We start from the raw sequence: 26897 nt of genomic DNA, 5'->3' as shown, positions 1-26897 counted from the left end.
ATACCAAACACTTAAATTACTTTCAGTGTTTCTAGGAATCTTAATTTATATCTTAACCTGTCAGTCCAATGGTTGGTGCATGAATATTGCAAATAATAAAGGTTTTTAAAAATATTAAGAGTAGTGTGCTCCCTGGGGCATTTGGTGGGCCGCTGTGAGATACAGGAAGCTGAACTAGATGGGCCTATGGCCTGATCCAGTGGCGCTGTTCTTATATTCTTATGTTTAGTAGTAGAACACATGCTTTGCATACAGAAGTTCTCAGGTGTTGTTTCCATCAACTACAGTGAGATCTGTGGTAGCAGAATAGGGGCAAGCCTTGGAGAATTACTGCCTGACACACTAGGTAGTACTAAACTAGGATCCCAGTGGCCCAACTCAGCATAAGTACGGAGCTTATATATTTATTACATTATTTATGTACCGCCTTTCTCAATAGACTCAAGGCAGATTGCATAGGCAGGCTGATCATAAATCCATTTTTCAATGAGATTTTAACAAATATTAGTTCATGAGCTATATGGCACAGTTCAGTGGGAAAAGTGTAAGCATTTTATCATTCACCTTAGCTACCTCAGAGGGAAAAATAAGACAACAGGGCTTTCTTTTCTTCCTGTTTCCCTTTAGCATTGTGTCTTTCTAAATTGCAAGCCATTATGCCAGGGGTGTTCTGAACTTTTTTGGCAGGAGGGCCACATTATCTCTCTGCCACTATTTTTGGGGACCAGGAAAATAAAGAATATTTAAAATTTACATAAATTTACATAAATCACTATATTAGAGATGGAACATATGAATGAAGGTTTTGCGTTAGCTCAAGGCCAATACAAGGCCATGCGCAAAGCAAGGCTGGCCTTTCCTTCACTGCTGCTGCTTCACAGACATGAAACAGCAAGCAGAGGAGGGAGCCCTCAGCCCCCAGCTCATACAAGAGGTTGAACAGTCAGCCCTCGTGCTGACAGCAGTGCGAGCCCATTATGGGCTCCAGCAAGTGCCCGGCGGGCCAGAGGCACATTGGAGACTAGGAGCTCCTTGTGGGCCAGATTGGGGGTCCCCAAGGCCTGCAAACGGCCCCTGGGCCTGGGTTTGGGCACCCCGGATTAGACTAATCATCTTATGTGCATATGCAAGTAGGTAGTATGGGAACATAGTATGGAAGTAAATACATTAAAATAGCTCTTCCCTGAAAGTTTTCATTTGGCTGTCTTAGAATCTTCTATAGTGTCTCATGTTTATACAGCAGTTAGTGTGTATGTTTTATGTAAGAGACAGATCTTAGAGTCTGGGTCTAGAACGGGCGTGTCCAACGTGGTGGCTGTGACCTTTGCTCTGACCCTTTTGAATATTCCCAATGTTGTATCTGACCCTGACTACTACACTTCACACAAATTACTGAATTATATTCAGGACTGAATAGCACATTCCTGCAATGGGCAAGAGGACTGACTCGCTAGTCTCTGCTGCTGGGGAGAGAACTCTTTTGTGCAGCCCCTAGATATCTACTAGGTGGGGAACTTGCCTTCACTCAGCAATGCAAAATGAGGATTGGGGGTGAGGGAAGTTGGAAATTTATACCTGGTGCAGTGGACTTGTCTAGGTAATTGACCTAGAGAAGCTGAGAGCTATATAGGCAAGACCATCTGGCACATTGTACAGAGATCTTGCTCTGCACCTGATGGCTGTGGTGTTGTAACAGGGAATGAGGGCCTTGTCAGGAGAGAATTGTACTGAGGGAGAGAGACTTGCTTCCAAACCAGGGGTTCTTGACCTTTTTACGATTACAGACCACCCCCCCAATAGATTGCCCAATATGTCCCCATTCCCTCTTAGCCATACTGTCGAAATCATCATCATCACTCTTAGGTACCAGAATGACTTCCAAAGATGTCAATAGCTTGGTTTAACATATGATTAGCTAGGAACAGAACACCTCAATCCATATTGGTTATGGTAATAGTTAATATTCTAATCTAACAACAATTTTTTAAAATTGTTCAGAGATTGAGTCCCATATCCCCATCATTTGGTTCCCATGCGGTTGGATATGAATCTCTGTTCTAAGGTGTTCAACTGTTATTTTCTGACCTTGAGGATAGACCTCTAGGGATGCAGCATTCTTTTATATTCAATAACTTGGAACACAGAGATGCTGTAGGTACTATATGCTGGATGCTATATACTATTGGTCAGCTTGTTTTATGAACAAACTTACTGAAATGCTGCTTCTTTTTTGTACTAAGTTCCTGCAAATTAATTGAAATAAAGTTCATGGCTTCACTGTAGACGTACATTCTTAACTTCCTCTGTATATGTGCTTATAAAATGAGAGTACATATGTTCTGTATCACTATTAAAAACTCTGCTGCATGTGTGGGATGTGTGTGTGGGCGAGTGGCTTGAAATAGCAGCATCTCTGAATCAGACCTGCTGCTTCAGCTTAAATTGGGGGTGGCAAACCTTTTTTACGTTTGCTGAAAAATTTTGCAGAGGGCGTGTATATAGATTTGACTGCAGCTTCTTCTAACATACAGGAAGTTTACATCAGTGACTTGCCCAGCTGAATAGAGTGGGTGTCTTTATTCGTATTCTTTGCTTTGGCCAAGACCAGCTTCCACAGCAATATCCTTAGGAACATAGTTGTTCCTGGCAATCATTGACATAGTCCAGGCTCTTCTATCTAGCAGGAAGGGGGCAAACAAAGCTGCAGCTGAACTTAAGGCTAGCTGGTAGTAGGGAGAACATTTTAATCCACTTTTTCTAGGAAATCTTTAGCACCAATCCTGCATTGATCCTTGCCTCAATCTCCTTGTCTCCCTTGAGTCACTTTCTAAATTATAAGCCCCTTGGGCAAGCGTGTGCCTTCTTTACTCTTATTTAAAATGTTGAGTACATTGATGACACAGTGTACATAACACAAGATATGTCTGCCACTTAGTCCTCTAGGTTACTTCTAAAGAAAGTACTTCTTTCTCTGTCTTGAGTTGGGACACGACTGCCCTCATGGGCCCCAAGCCATTCTAGTCACTTGCCAGGATAATGGGGGCGGGGTATGTATGTGGTGGTGGTTTGAAATAGTCCTGTTTCTGAGCTTCACCTTGCAAAGAAATCAGAAAATTTCCTGGCTCCTTTGTGGCACATCAGCATACTGAAAGGTGAAGGGAAAATAACATCAGCTTGGTTGCAAAAATGTCCCTGCCTAGTGTTACCAGCCCTGGAGGCAATTCTTGCTTGACATGGCTGAATGGCTATTTACCAGTCTGTCTTGAGTGCATTACCAGTATTACTACAGTGTTTAGCACATAGTTTGCCAAACATAGTGAATACACCAGTAACAAGCATCTTGTGTGAAGAGTGTTGGATTTAAGGTTTTTAAGATCTTTCTATTTCTTTGACATTTCACCAGAGTTGAACAATTCCACCAGTCTGACTTTTTGTATGCTGCAGTGATGTTTGCTGCTCTTGTGTTACATTTTAGACAACTTACGTTATATTGCTGCTGTTCATACAGTTATCATTTGTGAGCTACTTTAAAAGGCCTTTGCATGGAAAAACTAAAATACTAATGAATTTGAGATACCTGGATTCAAATCTCTACTCAGCCATAAATCATACAGAGTAACCTTAAGTCAGTTGTGATCTCTCAGCCCAATCAACTGCATAGGGATTGTTAGGGAAGATGGGGGGGGGGGTAGGACCTCAATGCCGAATACTCAACCCCACTCTCCTACCCCAGTTAGACTGAATTTAAACTGAAACAGTAACTTCTGTAGGGAAGGTAGGGAGTTCCAGACAGAAGGAATCCACCTGGAAAACCTCCTCCATAAGTTTAGTAGAGAACCCTAAAATGTAGGTGTTCCCTCAATACCAGACAGTAGCTGAAGGTAGTCTGACTTGGGAGGTGCCACAAGCAGCTCCTTCTTGAATTAATGGTGACCAGGAAGTAAAACAGTAAAGTAAAACAATAAAATAAAGGAATTTTGTTAAAAGGGGTTGAAAACACTAAAAACAATGAAAGAAGGGTAAAAGGGATGGCACTTGCAGGAATGAAGTAGATGCAGTGGGCAGCAAGATGGAGGAGTTGGACAAAGAGTAGGCACAGAGGTTAAAAAACAAGCTGAAATCAAATCAACACAAATGTCTTTCTTACTTCCTTACCCTAAGTGCTTGTGCCAGTCCAGTATCTCAGCTCTTACACACATTCCTTGCCAGGCAACTGGGCGACCAATGTCAATACATTCTATGTTCCGGATAAAAAACCATGGCAAATGTACCAAGAGGTGCATGCATGACCCTGCTGTTTGTAACCTTAGCTTCACCTCTTGGATTGGGTACTTGGGGGTCACCTGAGCCCTTAGACTTTTCTGTGCTGTGAAATCTGGTACGCTTCTCCATCCAATGAATGAACCAAGAGTTAAGTCTTTGGTTGAATATGTTGACTGTCATTAATGCAGAAAGTCACTTGGCAGAAAAGCTAGTGGTAGAGTGAAGGGAGACTTAGAACTGTAGGTTGAGTTTTAAAGCAGTGCTTTTGAAACATTTCTCTTTTAAGTTGCTGTTGCTGATTTGTAGACCATTTAATACTGCCCCCTCACCTCCCCCTCCCCAAAAACAAACCTCTATATTTTCATAAAACCTTTCTTTTGTTGTAGGTCCTCTGTACAGTAACGTTTGATTCCTTGGAATCCAGTGTAAAGTCTGACCTTATCACAACAGCCATAAGGTATGTGCCACTCTTCTCCACTCACCCTCCACCCCTCTTCTGGGCTTGGCACCTGTTGAATCTTCAGAATAATGCACTTGGCTGATCTTTTGAAGACAGGCTTGATCAAACATTATTTAAAATTTAGATATAATCTCTTAAAAGAGTTAAGGCTGTTCACCCTATTTCATGTTAATTAAAATAATTTCACCCTGTTTAAAATGTTACTACAAAAAAGAAAAACTGGAAGGCTCCATAAACCAATATTAGAGATAATTGTCATTAATACTGGTACTGTTGGCCATCAACAATTTTCCTAAGAAGAAAGGGCTTGCATCTTTTCTCAAGGTGTGCTTTTCTGTCAATAGATCTGTCGACTAAACTGCTGATTGCTTGATACATTAGGGTAAATATTAATTGGAGGGATTGGAAGCTAAGGGTGTGGTCGGTTTTGACCTAAGTTATAGTTTATTTTATAACTGCAAGTGGTAGCTTATTTTGTATGACCTTAGATTTAAAGACCCACTTTCAGGTTTCTTGCCCCTCTATTGCTCTCAATGGAATAAGGTCTTGCCTCAACATCCACAGGAGTTTGATACTGGAAGTCCCTGCTGATACCAAAAAATGTGTTAAATAAAATCAGTTTAAAAAAATAAAAAATGTATCCCTTTACAATTGTGGTTTAAAAACAGCTTTTCTTACTGTTGTAGAGAGGCAGTTAGCAATTAGAAATGCAAAGGATCCCCTGCCTTTGCCTGGCTCTGCTGAAGAATGGAATGATCACTTGCATGACTGTCTCTCTACAACAGTAAGAGAAGAAGTTTATTAAATTGTGATTTTTAAAAGGGATGGATTTTTCCCCCTTCACCAGGGATGAGCACATTCTTTCTCATTTGCAGTGGCCATTCGTGTTGAGTTAAACTATTGGTTCTTTTTTTTGTTAAGTGAATAAACTTGAATTTTTGAAAGTAAAATGCTCATATGATGCAATCTAACTATATGTATATTTATTAATTTAGCCTTGCATCTGGTTTATCCAGGCAGACTCCCAGCATATTTAAATGTCAAGAATTGATATCATTTGCCTCAATCTCATTTAAGAAATTATTAAAAAGTCATAAAATTTTCTTGTTCTGTCAGTTAGCCTGTTTATGTACTGCTGGACTTCTTTTTCTTCCTGTTCTAGGTTAACTCTGTATCTGACTCTTTCTTTCATTCCTTCCCAATTTGGGTGAAGTTTTCTCTTTACCTTCAACCTCCTTCCTCTTTTGCAACATGCTTTTAGATTGTAAACCTATAGACAGGTTCTTATTTATTATGGTTTTGTGCAGTATGTAGTCTGTATTACGTGCTTTTGTAATTATATTAAATGATGGTGAGGATAGACAGGGATGATAGAGCCTTATTAAAATTAATATATTACTCACCAAATTATAAGTATCATTTCTGCTTATTTTCTATTTTCAGTGGAATAAAAGAAAAAAACTTCATGCTCCATTATGAGGTACAACAGCTTGCCTTGCATAACTTGAGCTTTTTTTAAGCATTTGAGTTTAATCATTAGACTTAATTATTATAAAACATAGGTCTGATTCTCACATTGCACTTAAGTAAAAAAGTTCTTTGTATCAGAAGTCCTTTCCTGGGCCCTGAAGTCTATATGCAAGCTATTACAAGGCTCCTGCAGGGAAGGCTAGCTGATCAATGACCTAAAATTGTTTGCATTTTGATTTTTAGGGTCATCTTACTCCATAGGATTATAAATTGATTCTGTTGGATTGAATTTGTTTTGAAATGATTCATGCATGATTTTACTGTTGTAAGCTGCTTTGGGGACTTTATTTAGAAAAGTGGCCAATAAGTATGCTAAGAAAAAGCCTGTACTGGCCTCTGAAAGAATGCCCCCTTTCCACATACCCCCATGCCTACTGTCCTTGGCAAGGACAGAACTCCTCCTGTTACTGCTGATGTACCTCATGCCACTAGTGTTCCCTTTCCATTCTGGTGACAGCCATTTTCATTTTACTAAACAAATAAGAGGGCACCTGTCTTCCTGTGTGTTGGGCAGGGAAGATATTAGCCCATTTTGTCTGGTCAGGGAAGAGCAGCTGCCACAAGAGTGAATGCTGAGGGGAAAGTTCAGTCATGGAGTGAGTGTGTGAGAGCAGCTAGGATCTGTCCCTTCCAGAAATGCAGACTATTCAGCTGCTCAAGGATGTGATATTGCTAAAAGTCCTCTGCAGCCTGTTGGTCACTGATGAGGGAACAGCCCCACTGGATCAGGCCATAGGCCCATCTAGTCCAGCTTCCTATATCTCACAGCGGCCCACACACGCTGAGTAAAGAAATATTTTCTTTTGTCTGTTCTAACTCTCCCAACACTCAATTTTAGTGGATGTCCCCTAGTTCTGGTGTTATGTGAGAGTGTAAAGAACATCTCCCTATCCACTCTGTCCATCCCTGCATAATTTTGTATGTCTCAATCATGTCCCCCCTCAGGCGTCTCTTTTCTAGGCTGAAGAGGCCCAAACGCCATAGCCTTTCCTCATAAGGAAGGTGCCCCAGCCCCGTAATCATCTTAGTCGCTCTCTTTTGCACCTTTTCCATTTCCACTATGTCTTTTTGGAGATGCGGCGACCAGAACTGGACACAATACTCCAGGTGTGACTTTACCATCGATTTGTACAACGGCATTATAATATTAGCCGTTTTCTTCTCAATACCTTTCCTAATGATCCCAAGCATAGAATTGGCCTTCTTCACTGCCGTCGCACATTGGGTCGACACTTTCATCGACCTGTCCACCACCACCCCAAGATCTCTCTCCTGATCTGTCACAGACAGCTCAGAACCCATCAGCCTATATCTAAAGTTTTGATTTTTTGCCCCAATGTGCATGACTTTACACTTACTGACATCGAAGCGCATCTACCATTTTGTTGCCCATTCTGCCAGTCTGGAGAGATCCTTCTGGAGCTCCTCACAATCACTTCTGGTCTTTACCACCCGGAAAAGTTTGGTGTCGTCCACAAACTTTGCAACCTCACTGCTCAACCCTGTCTCTAGGTCATTTATGAAGAGGTTGAAAAGCACTGGTCCCAGGCCAGATCCTTGGGGCACACCGCTTTTCACTTCTCTCTATTGTGAAAATTGGCCATTGACACCCACTATCTGTTTCCTGGCCTTCAACCAGTTCTCAATCCATGAGAGGACCTGTCCTCTAATTCCCTGACTGTGGAGTTTTTTCAGTAGCCTTTGGTGAGGGACCGTGTTGAACGCCTTCTGAAAGTCCAGATATATAATGTCCACGGGTTCTCCCACATCCACATGCCTGTTGACCTTTTCAAAGAATTCTATAAGGTTCGTGAGGCAAGACTTACTCTTACAGAAGCCATGCTGATTCGCTCTCAGCAAGGCCTGTTCATCTATGTGTTTTGAGATCCTATCTTTGATGAGCATTCCACCATCTTACCCGGTATAGATGTTAGGCTGACCGGCCTATAGTTTCCCGGATCTCCCTTCTTTCCCTTTTTAAAGATAGGCGTGACATTTGTTACCTCCAATCTGGCACCATGGCCGTTTTGAGGGACAAGTTGCATATCTTAGTCAAGAGATCTGCAACTTCATTCTTCAATTCCTTAATAACTCTTGGGTGGATGCCATCAGGGCCCGGTGACTTATTGATCTTTAATTTATCAATGAGGTCTGAAACATCTTTTAACTTCTATCTGACTTAACTCCTTGGTCAGGAGGGGCTGTTCGGGCAGCGAGGTCGTATCTGCCCGAGGCCGTATCTGCCCGAGGTCTTCTGCCGTGAAGACAGATGCAAAGAACTCATTGCTCTTGCTGTCTTGTGTGTTCCCTGGGGCATTTGGTGGGCCAATGTGAGATACAGGAAGCTGGTCTAGATGGGCCTATGACCTGATCCAGTGGGGCTGTTCTTATGTTCTTAATATCCCTAAACACCCAAATTTTTTAAACTGTGGAGCATAGTAGTCTATTGGAGATAATGGAACATTATGAAAGCTGATTCAACTTGAGTATTATAGGTATGTAAGGTATTGAAAACTTGAGAGTTCTTGGTTTCAAAAGAGAAACATCTTTCATACTTCAACTCACTTGTGTTTTTAATGATTATTGTAAGCTGCCTTGGGTCTCTTTGGGGAGAAAGGCTGGGTACAAATGAAGTAAAATAAATAATATACACTTTCATACTTTGAAATTCCAAAATACTTTCAAACCTTAAAACTTGGTATTAATTTAAACTCCTTGTATACAAAGCAGAAGATTTTTTTTCGCGTTAACTGCTTATTTGAAGTAAAGATAATTTAATGGAAATTGAAAACTAATGGATAGTTAAATAGACTGGAAATGGATAGTTTTATCTTCACTTGAAAGTATATAAATACTCAATTTGATCCTATGCAGAACTAAGTGTCCTGAAATCAGTTCAGTGAGTTGCGGTATGCATAAGAACATAAGAGCCCCTCACAGTGTCCAGAGTTTTTAAAGATTCTCTTTTCTAAAAAAAATTACAGTGAAAGTGAACTACTGAAAATATGTGGCTCAACATTTTGAACCAAGTATTTTTAGTAGGTTTTTTTAAAGTTCCATAAAGGAGTTTAATTATTACATCTGCAAATGATTCACTGTTCTACAGTCTATATTTTTATACTTCTGGGTAATTTTCATGGACTTTGCTTTAAAATAAATGTTAACCCATTAAGAGAGCATGTTGTGCTGACTTGAATTTGGAAATGTTGCACTTTTACAGTTCCCTCCATATGCAACTAATGAAATCGGCAAAATTACAGGTGTAAACAGAAGAGAACTTGGTCATGGTGAGTAAAAGCTAAAGAAGTTGGAATAGTTGTACTGAAAAAAAAAAACTCATGCTGCTTGTATTCATGACATTACATTTTTACTTGTAGGTGCACTTGCAGAAAAGGCTTTGAAGCCAGTGATTCCCAGCGAATTCCCTTTCACAATACGGGTTACTTCAGAAGTATTGGAGTCCAATGGTATTGACTCTTTTCCTTCTTAAGCTACACTTACTGTTACGTATTTAGGGTTTAGAAAAAGGGGCTGGTAGTGTTTTGAAATCTGCAATTAATTTATTACTGCAGAAGCTTGGGTGAAGTTTCTGAAATGTGGCAGATATTTTGGATAGTAATGTATAACCCCTATCTAGAAGGGAAAGTTATCTATAGCTGGGAAAAATACAAATCAAAAGATAACAGTTGTATTTTCAGGAGAATGAGACTATAGCTCAGCTGTAGAACACCTGTTTTTCATGCAGAAGGTCCCAAGTTCAATCCCTAGTATACCCAGATAGGGTTGAGAAAGACCCCTCCCTGTCTGAAACATTGGAGTGTTGTTGCCAGTCATCAGACAGTACTGAGCTAGATGGACCAATGGCCTGACTCTGTACCAGGAGGTTTCATGAGTTCCACATCTTCGTATTGCTCGAAAACTTTCTCACTTGAAGGTGTCCTTTAGAAAGGCACAAATTACTTCCTGAGCTTTTACTAGATGATAGATTTGTTTTCTTTTTTCTGCTGTTATATTGTCGTGTGGTATTTAATATTTTTAATTTAATAGTGTTGATCTGTTTTGTTAGCTGACTTGGAAACATTCACTTGATCGAAAACCTTTAAATAAATCCATTTTAAAGCAAAGGTTAAGTTTCCTTTTGCTTTATATCTAGGGTCATCATCAATGGCTTCTGCATGTGGTGGAAGTTTAGCACTGATGGATGCAGGTATGCTGTCTACATAACTTACGAAGCTGGTGTTTGGAGCACGTTGATTTGAGAATTTTTCAATTTGAAAGTGGTATCATACCTCAGAAATATGTTGCCTTTATTTTTAGGAGTCCCAATATCTTCTGCTGTAGCAGGTGTTGCTGTGGGTTTGGTTACTAGATCCAATTCAAACAAAAATGGAGACATTGAGGATTATCGCTTGCTAACAGACATTCTGGTGAGAGTTCTTAACTTTCTCTATTTCTTGATACTAAATGTTATTGGTCTAGAAAATATGTGTATTGTATATTTATAACTGTTAAAATTCTTCACTAAGATCATCAGAATTGAGTGCTAAGAAAAGCTTGACTCTATGACCTTATTCACAAATTCATAGTGACAGTGGGTGATTTTGCATATTTCCACATCATTATGGTCAACTGATGCGTGGTGTTAACAGTATAAAAACCACTATATAGATTGGCACTGCCAACAGAAAATGTGAATGGATACAAATGATATAATTTTTCAGTTACTGTTCAGAGCTTCCACCTAGCACATCCTCCATTTTATACACATAGTTCCACACCATTAGTGAACATATACAGGTTTACCTTTCTCATCTGCGGTTTGACCATTTACAGATTTGACCCAACGCAGATGACCACCACAGATGAAAAGAATCCTGCCAATCTGCTGAAAGAAAAAAGCCATGTCTCTTTAAATTGCAGTTTAGAAACCTCCTTTCTTATCATTGTAGCATGGCAGAGCAGAAAGCAGGCAGTCTCAAAGGCTTTGAACAACTGTTTCTGGGTCACGCCAAGGCAAGCGACCCCCTCCCTTTGCCTTAATTGCCCCTGAATGCAACACAGAAGCATTTAATCACTTCTGCGTTGTATTCTTTTGCACTCCAGGGCCAAGGAGGGGGTCATTTGACTTGGTGTGACCTGAAAGTAGTTGTTCTAAATCTCTGAGACTGCCTGCCTGCCACTCTACCATGCTAAGAAAAACTTTTTTTAAACTGCTCTTTAAAGGGATACTTTAAAAAAATTAAGCAGATTTGACTATCCATGGTTTTCAGCATTTGTGGGGGTTCCAGGATGTTTGGGAAGCACTGCACTACAACGTCCTGGCTCATTTTGTGAGAATATGCTTTAGTGTTGCATTTGCTCTGAGGAAATTGATCTACCAGCTGCAGCAGAACATCCATCCATCCAGAATGTTCTGAACAGAAGCAGGTGATTTGGTTCTGAGGATGGGATTTCTGTAGCCTTGGAAAATGATGGGAATGTGCTTATTTTGTGCAGGGGATTGAGGACTATAATGGTGATATGGACTTCAAAATGGCTGGAACGAATAAAGGAATAACTGCCTTACAGGTAGCCTCTTAATTTCATCAGCCGTTTCAAAAACGTGGCACTGTTGATATACTTAAGTGACTTTGTATTTTTTTCACTTATGCATTGTTAGGCTGATATCAAGCTCCCGGGAATACCCCTAAAAATTGTAATGGAAGCTATTCAGCAAGCCACAGGTGAGTGCAAAACCCACATTGTTCAATCTTGTCCCTCCTAAACTTAATAGATCTCCTGCATCAACTTCTCCTGCCCCTATCAGAGAAAGTTCATTGGTGCATTAGGAATAAATATTTAAGTTATGTGGGGAAGATATGTGTTGGTAAAGTTTATGGATCTTTTGAGCAAGGTAAGTTTATTAGAATTAAATGAAAGAAAAATTTAAAATCTATATCCCCCCCAAGTAGTAATTTGATTAACAATATACAAAGAAACTGCAATATAAGATGCCCGACGACATTTGAGAGGTTATTAATCTCAAAAGACCTGTATCTAAAAATATACATAATATTGAACCACAGGATCATAAATAGAAGAGCAGCAAGGGGAAAAGATGTGCAAATTATATATGTTCAGTAGATCTATATTTAGTAGGGAAAGTCTTTGGTATTTTGGGGGCACAATGTTGAAGAGAAAATTTGTGAGAGATGTTCCCTGCATATTAAGACTGCCAGAATTCTAGAATTCCTTCTAGGATTCTAGGTGATTGATTCCCTCTGTTCTAACCAATTGACTAATTATACAGTGCACAATTTTTCTGAGAAGTTCGTTGTCACGTGATGTGGTGGTGGTCACTAGCTTGGATGACTTTAAAAGGGAATTAGACAAATTATTTCAGTGAGCCTTGGCCTGATCGAGCAGGGATTTTCTTATGTTCTTATTTATGTCATAAGGAAGTGAAAGACCTTACATTAATAAACAATACCTACCACTCATCATTGGAAGGAAAGCTCAGCTTCTTCATATTCTTTCTTAACAAAGTTTAAACCAAAATAGGCTCAAGTGAATCACCAAGAGTTCCTTTAATGGAGCAGCCAAACTGATTGATGAGAGTTTTAATTGGTCTACTAATTTAAACCAGTTAAAGGATGCAGGCATTCATCATATGTCTAGCACATCCATTTTTGATCATCTGCTTTTGAAGATCTCCAATCTAAACATTAGTTGTGTTTCTTCTTCCATGCAAACCATTTTTAATGGTCAATGTTGTGGCTGCTCAGTATGCTTTCTCCTTATAAAGAAGAAAGATGGATGCCTCTTGGTGCTCTTGGGAAAATGTTTCTGCTTCTCATGCATCAGATAACCTTCCTGACAAAATTTAAAACAGTCTTAAGTAAGTAGTTCTTTGTGATCAAATGTAATTAATTCTAATCTAAGTAGGAATTCACTGAAATAAATGTTGAGCTTTTTCTTTTTCTTTTTTCCTTTTCAGATTTTTAGATGCAGAGGGTGGGAAACGATGATTCACCTCACTAGGTGGTATGTGAGTTGACAATGCAGAACCAACACGAACAGTCACCGATACACAATCAACAAGACCACCTAGTTGAGGTGAATCATCTCTAGCTTAACATTCCTACACAAAACATAATGGAATAAAACCTGTGTGGTGATGCACAGCAGTTATAGCTCTTTGCAATGTTGTGTCATCACTCCACTGCAGGGAGGTGGAGGGGTTTTAAAGTGCACTGGAAATAATACACTAAGCTGGACACAAGAACTGGGTGGATACACTATATGGATTTCTGCCTGAATGTCCTTGCCAAGCATAAGGCTGGAAACAAATCTGCTTTTAGTTTAACCAAATGACTACCCAAGTCTGCCTCAAGCCCTAGCTGTGGTGCAACAGTGCAAAAAGTTTTCTTGATTAGTCATGTTAGAAGCATTACGAAAGAGAGGCAACTTTCCCCTGTAACCAAACAGGTTTTTTTGTTTTTAAAACAAAATGCTAACATATGTGTTCTATATTTAAACTGGATTTTTTTCTCTCTTCTAGTGGCAAAGAGAGAGATCTTGCAAATTATGAACAAAGCAATTGCAAAGCCTAGAGCAAGCAGAAAAGAGAATGGACCACTTGTAGGTAATAGCTTATCCACCAGACTGCATGAATATGGTGTTGGGGGGGGGGGGCTGTCTCTCCTTTTCAAATTTGCAAAACCTGCTCCCTGCTTTTAAGAGCAGTGGCTGAAGGTTACCAGTCACAACCTGCAATGACTGATTTATTTTTCAATACTTCAGGGCCCCCCCAAAAATGTTGGAGTGCTGTAGCATCCTTATGAGACTACCTGGCATCCTAGATGTAGTATTGCCCTGAGATGTTCATCTGAGATTCAGTGTTTTCACATGTGCTGCCTGTTCAAGATGTTCAAGACATGTCTGTTCAAGATGTTTTTCTTTATACCTGCAATCCACTGAGGACAATACCTCCTAGCCCTGTTACATGAAAATCCCCTTTTCCCTTTTAAGTTGTGATTTTATATCTGGTTATGTTATTATGGACTAAAATATCATACAGGCCAAACCTCTCATACAGGCCACAAAGGAGTCAAGTCACAAGCTCATGGTGACAACATCCCCCTCCCTAGGGTTAACAAGTCTGGCTTAGTAAATCGTTGCTTAAGTGTCTCCTATTGTTGTATTGTTTAACTCAATCACTGCTTATTGTGTAAGTTCTCCCAGCTAGGAAGCCAGCCATTAGACCCATTGGATTTTGCTGATAACTGACAGATCCACTTCCCTATGATCTTATTCCCAAGTACCACCCAGCTCAGCTCTGGCAGGAAAACCCCCTTCTTTTAAGGGAGGGCTGGGTGGCACATGCTCTCTCTCTCTCTGGCTGCCCCTCCAAGGCAGAGGTCCTCCTCCCAGGACTCCCCCCCCCCCCCACATCCATCTGCTCCTCAGGATATTGCGTTCTGGAACTCTTTCCCCTCTTTCTTTCCCACCTATTTCTCCCCTTCTCTCCCCATCTTTAGTTAGCAACTGAGTTTGGCAGACCAGGGACCCCTAAAATGCTTCCCTACAAATTTCCCTTTTCCTAATTTCCTCGGATGCACCAAATATATGTCACGTGCAACCACCATAAGCTAGGTACACTTTTCAAGTACTAGAACCAAGAAATGTGCATTATGTTTACCTTTGTGCTTTTGTAATAAAATTATAATCTTTTATTAGAAGTCATCTTTCTCCCAGTCTCCTTCTTAAGCTAAAAAAGGAATTTCTCTGCATTACACCGTCTTGTTATCCAGCCTGTGATCCTGAGGTTCCAATAAGGGCACTGTAATTATTCCCCTATGTAAAGCAGCCCTTTTGGTAACAGCCCATTCTCCTGCTGGCGTGGCATGTGTCCACCAGTCAGGAAAGCAGAGGAACACTCTTTATCAAGATGGAGCAGCCAGCTGCTGTGGAGTTTTTGGTTCTGATACTTGCAGGATCAGCCTGCATATTGTGGGATTCAGCCCATCTCCCAGAAGATGTTGAAAGAATGTGGGAATGGCAGTAAGTGAGGAATTCTCTAGCCAGGGGTTCTGCCTAGTTATGCTGCATTATTTTATTGTCATTTTGTCTTTAACCACAAGACCTGTCTTTTGCCTAATTCCAAGAGCTGGATTAGTTTAATGGCATGTGCCTAGTTTTACCACCACTCTCTTTCATTTTGTGGTTGTGCAAGTTTTTTGCCCATGCTTTCTGCCAAGAGCTAAAGGTGATCACTTTTCAGGGTTAATGTTATCCAAGGGTAAATAGGGGTGTCTAGGAATTAGAATTAGCCCAGCAGTTGGCTTCCATGCTGATGGAAGCCTGGTCTTTGGGTACTTACTCAGATGGAAGGTAAGGTAAGTTTTTCCTCACTTTGATGGGGGGTGGGTGGCAAAGTTACCTTCCTGATGGTAGAAATTTACCCAGATTTTCAAAATTATTCCCCCACCAAATGGGTCACAATGTTGCTTGCATCGCCACAGAAGGGTGCATGCCTTGATGAGTATAGCAACACTTGTTCTGGTGTTCCTCTAGTCGGTAAACTAAAAAGATTTTAAGGTCTGCTTGTAAATGACTTCTGAAGTGGTCACGTCACGTGTAGTGAGGGAGAATTGTTTATAGCTTACCAAGTAGGGAGAAAGCTTTTGTAAATTGTAAACAAATGTATTATTGTAAACCTCCAATGTGCCACAGGTACCCAAGCATAGCTATTTTTAACAGGCAGACGACTTCCTGTTTTGTAGGCTGGTATCTCATATACAAAGTAGCTATGAGGTTTGCTGGTATTGTTAGTTGCACTATCGCTGCACATGGTGCCTTGCAGAATTAACACAGACAAAATATAAACTTTGTAAAATACAGTATTTTTTCAATAAGCATAGGCAAAATAGACAGGAAAGTTCATGCTTTGATATAATATTTATGAACCTTATCAATATTTTAAAAGAGAGCCAGGATAATGTAGTGGTTCTGGAGTTAGACCTGGAAGATCCAGGTTCAAATCCCCACTTAGTTATGAAGCTTCCTTGATGATCTTGGGCCAGTCACTGTCTCTCTGCCTAGCCTACCTCACAGGGTTGTTCTGAGGTCAAAAGGAAGACGTTAACTATGTACACCACCCTGAGCTCCTTGGAGGAAGGGAGGTATTAAAGTGAAATGAAATGTGAAATAAAAAAACATCTGGCACTGTATGTAATCATCTTTTAAAATTTGGCAAAAATGCCATCTAATTGGCAGAAAGTGCTCATGACTTGAATACTCTGCATTTCAGAAACTGTTCAGGTGCCATTATCAAAAAGGGCAAGATTTGTTGGTCCTGGAGGTTATAATTTAAAGAAACTTCAAGCTGAAACTGGTGAGTTGTTTTGCTTTAGATGCAATTCATAATGTGCGTTATTTTCTAAGTGTGGGCCAATTTACCTTTTGTGGGCCAATTTACCTTTTGTAAATTGCTGCACATGAACCATGCCTGGAATAGAAGAAGTAATACGTCTGACTAAACTCCACTTTGGTTGCATGTGCTATGGGCTGCCATACAAAATAATTTTGACCATGTATCATCAGTGGAGTGGGGCATCCAAAAAAGGTCTGCTGTTACATTCTATATTGTGTCTTACAGTTGACAATTTAGACTGAAAGTGTTAAGAACAAATAAAGATTCATTGTGTGGGCATAGGAATAGACCATAAAAGTATATCTTCCCTACCTCTCTTGCCTTTGTGCAAATTAGTAGTAGTCATAGTTATATTTCTTTCACACCCATGCTCCAAGAGGAGCAAGCCTGTAAAAGGGGTATGATGGTTGCACTACTTCAGTGCAGAGTTGTGTTAGAAGCTATAGTCCGCATTTCTCAAAGTGTGCTCCTAGGAGCTCCCTGAGACCCTTTCAAGGTCTTCATGAGTTTACCATTAGTGGCTAATATCTGCTCAGTGTTGCAGGATTCTGTGCACGCACCAGTGCTCTGATGCTCCCTGATACTTGAACCTTGCACCAGCGGGACTCCCTAAGATTGTTTAGGTGTATAAAGGGCTCTGGGGACCAATTCATTCAAGAACCTCTGCTATAGTTTCTTTGGGGGTAGAAAGGTGGGGTATAAATGTGTTAAATAAATATTGTATATTGTTAAAACTCTCCTGTACAAAATGAGCCAATTTTCTGCCTTAAATGTTAATTGTACCCTCATTGTATTCCAAAGGGGTAACTGTTAGCCAAATAGATGAAGAGTCATTTTCTGTATTTGCTCCGACACCAGCTGCTATGCAGGAAGCACGAGAATTTATTACCGAAATCTGCAAAGATGATGTAAGGGCATATTTTAATCATTTTAAATTGCTCTATTGTGCATAATTTTGTATACCTTTCTGGTGCAGGGATCCCTTTCTTAATAATAACTACTAAGATTTTTGGATGGGGTGGGCTCTTATAATCAAATAAAATACAACAGCCAGTATCCAAAGAGCTACAGTAGGCAAGTGCAAGGGTTTATATGTATCCAGCGTAAATTTCAACTATTTTTTTCACAGCAATGCCATATCACTGCCTACTTTTGAAACATATCCTACTCTCAGAAGCAGACACACCTGCTGTGTGGAACAGTTTTGTTGTTCTTTGGATCTTAACTACAATATTTTCTGCCTGTTTTATATGGTGGTCTTTCGGTTTCTTTTTTATTTTCCTATAGCAAGAATATCAGTTGGAATTTGGAGCTATTTATACAGCTACAGTAACTGAACTAAGGTGAGAAAAACTCCATCTCCTGAAGCTGATGAGGTTTGGGGAGAGAGAGAGAGGGTGTTTTATATATATATTAATAGCAAGAAGTTGCAATTCAGTAGCTGTGATGCCCATAGTATAGGGACTTCTCTCTTCTTTCTAGAACAGTAACTTTCAACCTTTTTCATCTCATGACACAATGACAAGGCTCTAAAATTGTCAGGGCACACCACCAGTTTTTTGTCAATTGATAAGGCACACTAATAAGGCAATTGATAAGGGGAGCTTACATCCCCTAATGGCCCTACTAATAAATGATCCACCCCAAACTCCCATGGCACACCTGAGGACCATTCATGGCATACCAATGTGCCATGACACAGTGGTTGAAAATAGCTGCTCTAGAAGTAGGGAAATATGGTGGCAAATAAAAAACTATCTTCATGCCAAGATAAAGGGCACAATCAAGAGGCTTGCGCTGTATCCAGCGCAGGATAGGGGCCCAAAGTGGCTCAGCCAGAGGTAAGGGGGAACTTTCCCCTTGCCATCGGGTAAGGCACTTTGGCCTCTATGGGTCTTCTCAGACTTATGCTGCTCCAAACTCCCTGGGGATTGGGATGCGGCATAACTGCCGCTTCCCCCAGCTGCCCACCGCCCGCCCGCCCTCTAGCCTCCTTCCTTCCCACCCCAGAGCCTTGCGTTGGCCCATCGTCGGCCCTTTGTTGATGCAGAGGCTTGTGTCAGCCTCTGCAGGCCAGCCCACCTCTGCGCTCCGGCTTTGCCAACTCCCGAGAAGATTTCTTTGGGAGTAGAAAGGGACTTGCGCCAGCCCAAAGGCACCTCTGGATTGCACCCAAAGTTATTTAAAACTGGAATTTTGGAAGAATTGTGATCACATCTTCAAAATTGCCATGAGATACAGATGTAGAGCTGTTTGCACTTCAAAAGAGGTCAGAAAATAAGTAGCAAGTGAAATAAAGTACATACTCTATTGAATGAAATGAGATTCCTTGAAAGCAAAGGAAGAGGAAAGGGAAGAGGTGGAATCATTGTGCATAATAAGTCAAGTTTGATTGTTTTTACTGCAGAGATATTGGAGTGATGGTAAAATTGTATCCAAACATGACTCCTGTTCTACTTCACAATTCACAACTGGATCAAAGAAAGGTATTTCTGTTTCTTTCCATTCCAATGATAGTGGCAAAGTATCCCTTCTCTGCTGCTGTTTTTCCATTAGTGGAGAGTTGGTGCTAAGTAGGTGACCTTGTGTGGGAGGGGAGCACTTTCTCTTTGAAATGCTCAGTATGTTGGGTTTACTCTATGTTCAACTCCAAATACAATCACCATATTTGGACTAGAAGGAAATTATCGGGCTGGTGTGAGACAAGTTTGACTTGTCTCAGCCATTTGCACCCAAGATCAGATATTTGATAGTTCATTCTTGAGTGTTTGTCAATTTCCTTTTCCTAAGACCTGGTGAGCATAAGCAGCTGCTAAGAACATCTTTTTTAGAGAGGCAAATTGTAACTACAACTGGAAAGTAAATGAAGGCTATAGAACAAGCATTTGAGGCAGGACTTATCTAACTGATCATCTTTGAGCACTTCCACTGATGTGTGCTGTCTTGCATAAATGAGATCTGCCCGTGATGTTCGCTAGCCAATCACAAGCAAATGGGAGATGGGAAGTTTGCATATGAATTCTAATAAGAGATTTTTTTAACAAATGCTTGAATACACATTTCAGTCATTCTGAAAATATTATCAAACTGTAAACACAAAATTAACAATGTGTGCATTCTATTTTAGATTAAACATCCTAGTGCTCTTGGACTGGAAGTTGGCCAAGAAATTCAGGTAATTCTAGAATATATGAAAAAACATCCAGATCATTTTGAAAACTTGTTTAAGGGGATAATGTGCGTCACACAGCACTGTACAACTGACACTCAATTGGGGCTGGTGATTGATCAAGGAGTAGGGTATATTGTGCATGCCTGATTTATGCCTTTATGATGCACATTACAGGGTGATGTGGGATTGTATGAAACATTGTCTCTCCACTTCTTATAGGCCTCTTCTACCTTGAGCCATCTTCTCACTTGGACAATAAACTTATGTCTATGTCTTATGTCTATGAACTATACCAGTTCAGTCTGCAAGTGGGGATTTACATGACTAAGTGGTCCTCCATATGGAAGGAAAAAATAATCCCTGCTTGAAAAAAAGTAGTGTGACGGCAAAAAAGACTACCCTAGAACAATTCTCCTTGACGTTTTAAGTTTTCTGTGTGTAGGTGTGCCCTTGATCTGGTTGTTTTGATATATCCATATAGTTCTGTCTGCAGAAGGACTGTTTTCTGTTAAACAGGGACTATTCAGTATAGATTTCAGGAAACCCTGTACATACAGAGTATATCTCTTCATAGAAGAACAGAAGAAGTGCTTGCATCAGAGGCCTTCAGTCATTCTCAGATGTCTGATCTCTAAAACATTGCCTTGATGCAGAAAGCATTAACCTTGTCTCTCTTAATGTTGTTCACATAATTTCTAAAATAACCTTTACTATTGCACCTTACTACAGGTTGATTTCAATCCTATTTCTTTCTTCAACAGGTGAAATATTTTGGGCGTGATCCAACTGATGGCAGAATGAGACTTTCACGGAAAGTGCTTCTGTCTCCAGCTACTTCTGTTGTAAAAACACTAAGTGACAAAAGCAGTATAGTAATGGGAGATGCTGTTCCAGAGTCTGCCAGTTCACCATCTTAGCAACTTGTGGAAACGCTGGGACACTTTTTGTCTTACTAGTACTGTACTGTGATTCTTTGGAAAAGATTGAACTGTTGCGAAATGCAGGTTTGCAATACCGCACAGCCATGTTTTAAATTTTATATAAATATTATTGGATACTATTTGGGCTTTAGTTTTGTTTTTCGCCCTCCCAAGCAAAATTGGCAGACTTCTTCCCTACAAAAAGCATACGTTGATAACAGGATTGTTTATAAATCATGTAGAACTTGGAAGATGGAGATTTCCAGGCAAATGGAATGAATGTTTCCAGATGGCATCAAAGGAACCATGCCCACAATGCGTTATCTCTGTTGCTATAGAGGTGTGTCAAGCCACACACGCACAGTCACTCATATGCATGCACTCACAGTTTCTTTCCATGTGCTGATCTGCTTCCAAGGATGTTAAAAAAAAATCTAGCTGTTTCTCACATAATAATGTTTTCATAAACTTGAGAGCAGGAAATGGCTTTCCAAAAGATATTTGACTTTACAGTAGTTTGAAGCCCCATTTAGTGGAATTTTAACTGCATCTTTTCAATAAGAACCTAATGAAAAAACTGACAGTTATAATATTAAGAGAACTGAACTTCATGGTTTGCTAATAGGTTTTCCATCTGAATTCAAGGAATTCTCTGGACTGGTGGAGCTTCAGGAGCAATTGCAGAATAAATGTATTCATTTTGGGTTTTTTTTAGAAATTTCTGAAAAAGGAGCTTTTTAGGTAGGTAATTTTTTACTGTCTGAGCTTGTCCACACTGAACAGCTGAAGATGGCTGAAGAACAGGATGAGCCATGGTATTCCCTCACTGGCCATTCCACACAGGCAGAGATAACCCCAAGTTCCAAACCCCGGAACTGCCATCTGAAACAGCTAGTTGGAGGAGTTGCTAGGAGTTGTGAGGTGTTAGTGTTGGAAGATGGAGCCTGTGGCCTACCACCCATTCTGAAAATCAATAAATAGGCATAAGTATATGCAAAATGAAATGGGTACATTAAAACAAAAACCAGCCAAGTCTTAGAATTTTGAAAAGCTTCTTGAAAACCTGGAAATGTTGCTGTAAAATCTTTTGGGTTATTAAAATTGGAAAAGTTGCGAATACACCAATGTGGGATGGTAGAAGGGGAAAAAGATTAGATGGTCGTCCCTCTAGGGTCCCTTTATAAAAAAAATTAAACTGGCAATTGATGTCAAGATAGGAATATAATATTGCATAATGTAGCTATGAAGAAACTCATCTATGAAGAAACTCATGTGTAAGGAACAATTTGGAAATTACTTTAAAAATGAAATAGAGCAAAACATTTCAGGGTCTGTGGAATCTGCGGTCGTATTTGTATAAATGGTAACATCGTATGCTATTCTCACACTGAAATACTATGTAGCTTTTAGATCTGCACTTCTTGGTAATGGTGTTCAACCTAAATGCAAAAATGAAAAATGGCTAAGAGAAGTAAAAAGCAGAATCTAATCAATTTTTTCTTGAATCCAGATTAAAACGTAAATATTCAGAACTGTGTCAAAACTTGATAGGCAAATGAATTATTTTAGCTGAGGCCAAGTCTGCCCTGTCTAGTCAGTGTGTATTAATGAAAACACATCACAGTAAATATGACTTGCAGTACCATGGAATCAAATGTTATATAATAAAATAGGTTTGTTCAGGACTAGGCATACGAATTTCAAAACTTAAATAATGAAAATTGTTTTGTACTCATGCTGGCTTCTAATCTGAAAGGTACTATATGTGTTGAATAGAGACGGGTGAGAGCCTTTCCTTCAATATGTGATCCTTAATGTTATGATGATGGAAAAGTGAAAGCGATGTAACAATCATGACCACAACCTAACACAGACCAAGTGCCAATTAAATCACTGGGTTTATGTCTCTGTGTTGAATTGTGACCAGTGTGTCTAAGCAGAACTTCAGCTAGGCTGAGAGAGTGCAAATGTGAATACATCAGTGTTTGTCATATGCTTTTGCTAATTAAGCTATTAAAATATTCTGTCTACACTTGTGGCTGTTTCATCTCTTTCCTAATAAGCATCTCTGATATGCAGGCACCAGAATCTAGATAAGGTCTGTCAATTAAATTAGTGGCGCTGCATTCAGAAAACGTGGTCCCCGTTTGGACCACAGCTTTCCATTCCTCTCCCGCATGGCTTGTTGCCCTGGAAGACCTGGGCACCAGGACGCTCTGGGACGTCGTATCTATTGCTGGCATCCCAGAAGGCTGTGTGACAGGATTCCAGGCAGACTGGACTCTATAGACTCTATGAACCACTTGAGAAAAGACATATATAAATATTCTTAATAATAATATGTCCCAATGCAGGAACCGTTATGTTATTCCTAGAGCTGTTGCTCAATTAAATACATTTTTGTCAATTGGTTAAACTTGAAAAACTGTTGTAAAGAAAAACATAGTTTTACAGATGATGCACCAATTTGTCACAGCAAGTATGATCTTAGAGGCATTCCTCAATCTTCCTCATATAGGAGAAGGTTCTTTTTAAGTGGTACTTCCAATCTGCAGTTCTTTAAAATGTTTTATTAAAACATTTAAATCCACAGTCTGATGTAATTAGGTCACCTTTTTTGTTTAACAATATATGCTTAATGACTTTAACTCAGTGTTGCATTTGTATTTATCAATTGTTTTTGTCTTGTTTGTCTGGCGATTGACTGGCGCATGTTGCTTACATCACCCAACACATGCATTATAGCCCACGAGTGTTGTGTGGAATGTGATTGTGCATGCACCAGCAACACAGTAGTAAGCAACAAAATTTCTCAAAATGCCTGTTCCACTTCTTTAAATGCTCCCATGTTATACTTCTCAAGTGTAATATTGTGCAGTATTGTATTGTAAGTGCAGTATTGTAGCAATATCCTCCCATTTTAAGAGCATTTTACTTTTTAATGTTTCTTTTACAGTTTAGAAACCAAAAGCAGCAAACATAAGGACAGCCATTTCCCTTGCAAAAAGGCTATTTTTCTACCCCTGTCCCTAATACATAGGAAAGAATTGTATTGATCAGTGCTTGATCAAGGCTAATGTGAGAGACAGTATAGCACAGTATAGGGAAGTGTAACTAAAAGTGTAGTGCTAGGGGAATTCTAAGTATTAGGAAAGGGCCTGTGAATGGCTTCTTAATTACTACATCTGTGCATACTGTTTAGGCATCAAGGTCAGGCTCGGAGGTTATTCTCAGGAACTAGAGACCTGCCCAAACTGGAGTCTCTTGCCTAAGTGATGCAAGATCTTCCTCTGTTGGGGCTTGTGCTTTGAGCTTGTGGTTTAAGCTTTTAGTAAGTTGATTTTTCATTAGTTTCATGTTCAGATATGTGGAATCAAGTTATTTGAAGGATCATGTCCTGTATGATCTGCCTGTCACTCTGTTCTATATCTGAAGCATTGTCTCTGCTCCCAGCGTCAGAGGTTTCACCAGATATGACAGGGAACTGAGTCTTGCATTGTGGAACCCCTTGCCCTGAAGGTCTATTTGGCCCTTGTGCTATTTTTTTTTTTTTTTTTTTTTTTTGGGGGGGGGGCATCTAGCTAAGATGTTTCTGTTTTGCCAGACCAACTTTTGGGACAATTTCTTCATCCTATGATCCTGTGCTAAAACACTTGAGGAGCGCTGAAGTTTTTGATGTGGGATATATTTCTGAATAGTTCTGCATGTAAGCAACCTCTAACATTTGACCATAATCGGGGAATGACACTCCTTCAATGAAAGTTCATTGTTAATGAACAATGAACTTTCATTGAAAGAGTGTCATTGTCCTGGTAAGAGAGCACAAGTACTGCAGTCCGAAGAGCATTTTCTTAAATGCTCACAAGTGTCTATTGCATTGCTTTAGACCTTTGGAGAACAGGGATTTTGAGGATTGGGTTGGGTGTTAAGAGTGTTTCCTATTGTCTTTGATGTTTCTTAAGAGTGCAAGAACAGGTGCTAGTTCCCATGGCAGATGATTGGCCTGGCTTCCCTTGTCAATTTGCATAGGAAATAATGGTGAAAGTGTTTTCTGACAACTCAATTTGGAAATTCTCTTGAGAGTGGTAATGTTTTGTGAGTCTCTAATAATTTGGTAACAATCAGTGTGATTGAGAAATGTTTTATGGGTTAGGATTGACACCAGTGCAACCTGTAGATGTAGATGAGGCCACTGTATGGGAAACCAAATGTCATGGACACTTGCTCTTCTAGGAGGTGGTGCAAGAATTATTTAGCAGTTATTTGGCAGGCAGCTATCTCCCGTATTTCTGGGGATGCGATTTGATTTCTTTCAGTGGCCACCCAGGACATATAGACTCAGTTTTAAAGGGGAGTACTAAAGAAGTAATTAGTAGTAAAAAAAGTTTGTGCTGGGCTAGCACCAGTGGAAAGCCAGTGCTCCACCCCTTGGCAGTCATCTGAACTGTGGGCTGGGGGAGATGTAGGTGGGGGCATGAGGGGAGGGGGAGGAGGTGATCTGAGGTGGGGGAGGGCAGGAAGACAGAAGGGAGAAGGCATGCTAGAGGAAGGAGTGGGACGGGAAGAGGGCGGGACTTGTGGAGCTCAGCTCTACTGCATCCTGAGCTCTGTGTCGGGTCACACAGGCCAACACAGAACCCCTTGGTGCTGCAGCAGCTCCAAAGCTGCCGCAGAATCAAGTAACCCCATTGTAGGGCTGCTTTCCTTAGGGGAAGGGGACGAATGTCCCCTTCCCCTGAGGAGCCAGCAGTCGCTTCCTGGTTGTTTTCAGGATGCCACAGCAACCATTGTTGGCACTGCAGCAGCCCCACACTCCAGGCAGCTCAAGGTTGGGCTGTCAGGTTGGTCCTTACTGGATCAAGGAGCTTCAGCATTGTTAATTTTCTTTTGAAATTTCAGATTTGGAGCTTAAGCCTGTGTGTACCACATCAACATGCTTAAGTCCATTTCCTCTAACTATGAATGAGGCGGATGCATTAACATGTCCAGTGGACCTGTGCACTGAAAGCTGCAGTAGGGGAAACATGGAGACCTATTGCAATCAGATGGCAGAAGTGTGCAAATTGTACATCTGCTTAACCTTTCAATTTTCCATGCTGTTGGGGTAGACAACTCAGTCCTAGTATGCCATCTATACAGTGGATCATTTTTTTCATAATTTCTGATCTCTACAAGGTCTTGAATGACAAAACAAAGTACTGCATATTAAGGGACAGGTGAAGGAAGCTTTCTTTGGCGGTGATTTGCCTTGGTCATTGACCTAATCACCTGGAGATGAAAGCGCCTGGTGATTTCCAATAGCATTCATCCTTAAACTGGAAGATCTGACTATCACCAGCTCAGTGCATTAATTCACTCACTGTTGCTTGAGAACGTGCTGGAGAAACTGGGGAGAGTCTATTTCTATGTTGGGCTTAACCAAAGGCAATCTCAGCAGATGCTGCTCAGAAGCCTGCCTAGGAATGTTCCCTTTTTATCATCCTCTTGGGCTTGTTTGAATTTAATGTGTTCTCCTTTGATATATGGAATCCTTCCATCTACTTCCAAAGACTGGTTTGCAGTGACTTATCTAGATCATATTGGAGAATATCTGGGAGGCTCATATGAAACACCTAAGGGTCATCTTGCAAAGAAGCCAAGAGTTTGGACTAATGGTGATGGCCAAGAAAGTGTCTGACCGGCCTTAATCAGGTTACCTGCCTATGGCATAAGGTGAGTCAGGCTCAATACGCTCTCTACAGACCATATTTGAGGCCATCCATAACTGACTTGTACTAAAGATTAAGAAACAAATGCAGACCTTGGGACTGGTGGCATACTACTGGGAATTTATGTAACTTTGTTGCTCTCTGAACTGTCCAAAAGAATGCAGCAGTAAGCATGTCCAGTGGTCAGCAGTGTATCAGCAAGTGTTCAGTCAGCTAGAGGCTGTTTTCATCATTTGCACTGTTCTCCAAATCCCAAACCTTTACAAGCTGTTCATCCTGAGCACAGATGCTTCCAACAGGATTGATGCCATACTGAAGGAGGGACTAAACAAGGAGTTACACACAGTAAAATGTACCCAGGTGTGGAGCTGACCCAGAGGGAATCACACTGGTGTGTGTCAGAGAAAGGTTGCTTTGTCATCAACCATAC

The 26897-nt window shown here is 40.4% G+C and overlaps 1 protein-coding gene across 2 annotated transcripts in view; it reads left to right on the top strand.

Annotated features, from left to right (window-relative positions):
• The window catches only part of PNPT1 (polyribonucleotide nucleotidyltransferase 1), a 37181-nt gene extending 16282 nt beyond the window's left edge, over window positions 1-20899 (top strand). Inside the window, exons 14-28 of one of the 2 annotated variants that reach the window (XM_066626082.1) lie at window positions 4650-4720; window positions 6167-6203; window positions 9474-9540; window positions 9631-9720; window positions 10407-10460; window positions 10571-10680; window positions 11750-11821; window positions 11913-11976; window positions 13794-13877; window positions 16545-16628; window positions 17469-17575; window positions 17955-18010; window positions 19075-19153; window positions 19795-19842; window positions 20601-20899. In XM_066626082.1, coding sequence (XP_066482179.1) covers window positions 4650-4720; window positions 6167-6203; window positions 9474-9540; window positions 9631-9720; window positions 10407-10460; window positions 10571-10680; window positions 11750-11821; window positions 11913-11976; window positions 13794-13877; window positions 16545-16628; window positions 17469-17575; window positions 17955-18010; window positions 19075-19153; window positions 19795-19842; window positions 20601-20756 — 1179 coding nt within the window. In that variant the 3' untranslated portion in view covers window positions 20757-20899. The other variant, XM_066626091.1, reaches the window with a different exon arrangement.
• The last annotated feature ends 5998 nt before the right edge of the window (window positions 20900-26897 follow it).

The sequence above is a fragment of the Tiliqua scincoides genome, chromosome 1 (genome assembly GCF_035046505.1).
Source record: "Tiliqua scincoides isolate rTilSci1 chromosome 1, rTilSci1.hap2, whole genome shotgun sequence".
Classification (NCBI taxonomy): domain Eukaryota; kingdom Metazoa; phylum Chordata; class Lepidosauria; order Squamata; family Scincidae; genus Tiliqua; species Tiliqua scincoides.
Note: the sequence above shows the minus strand (reverse complement) of the source record. Positions and strands in the feature narration are given on the sequence as shown.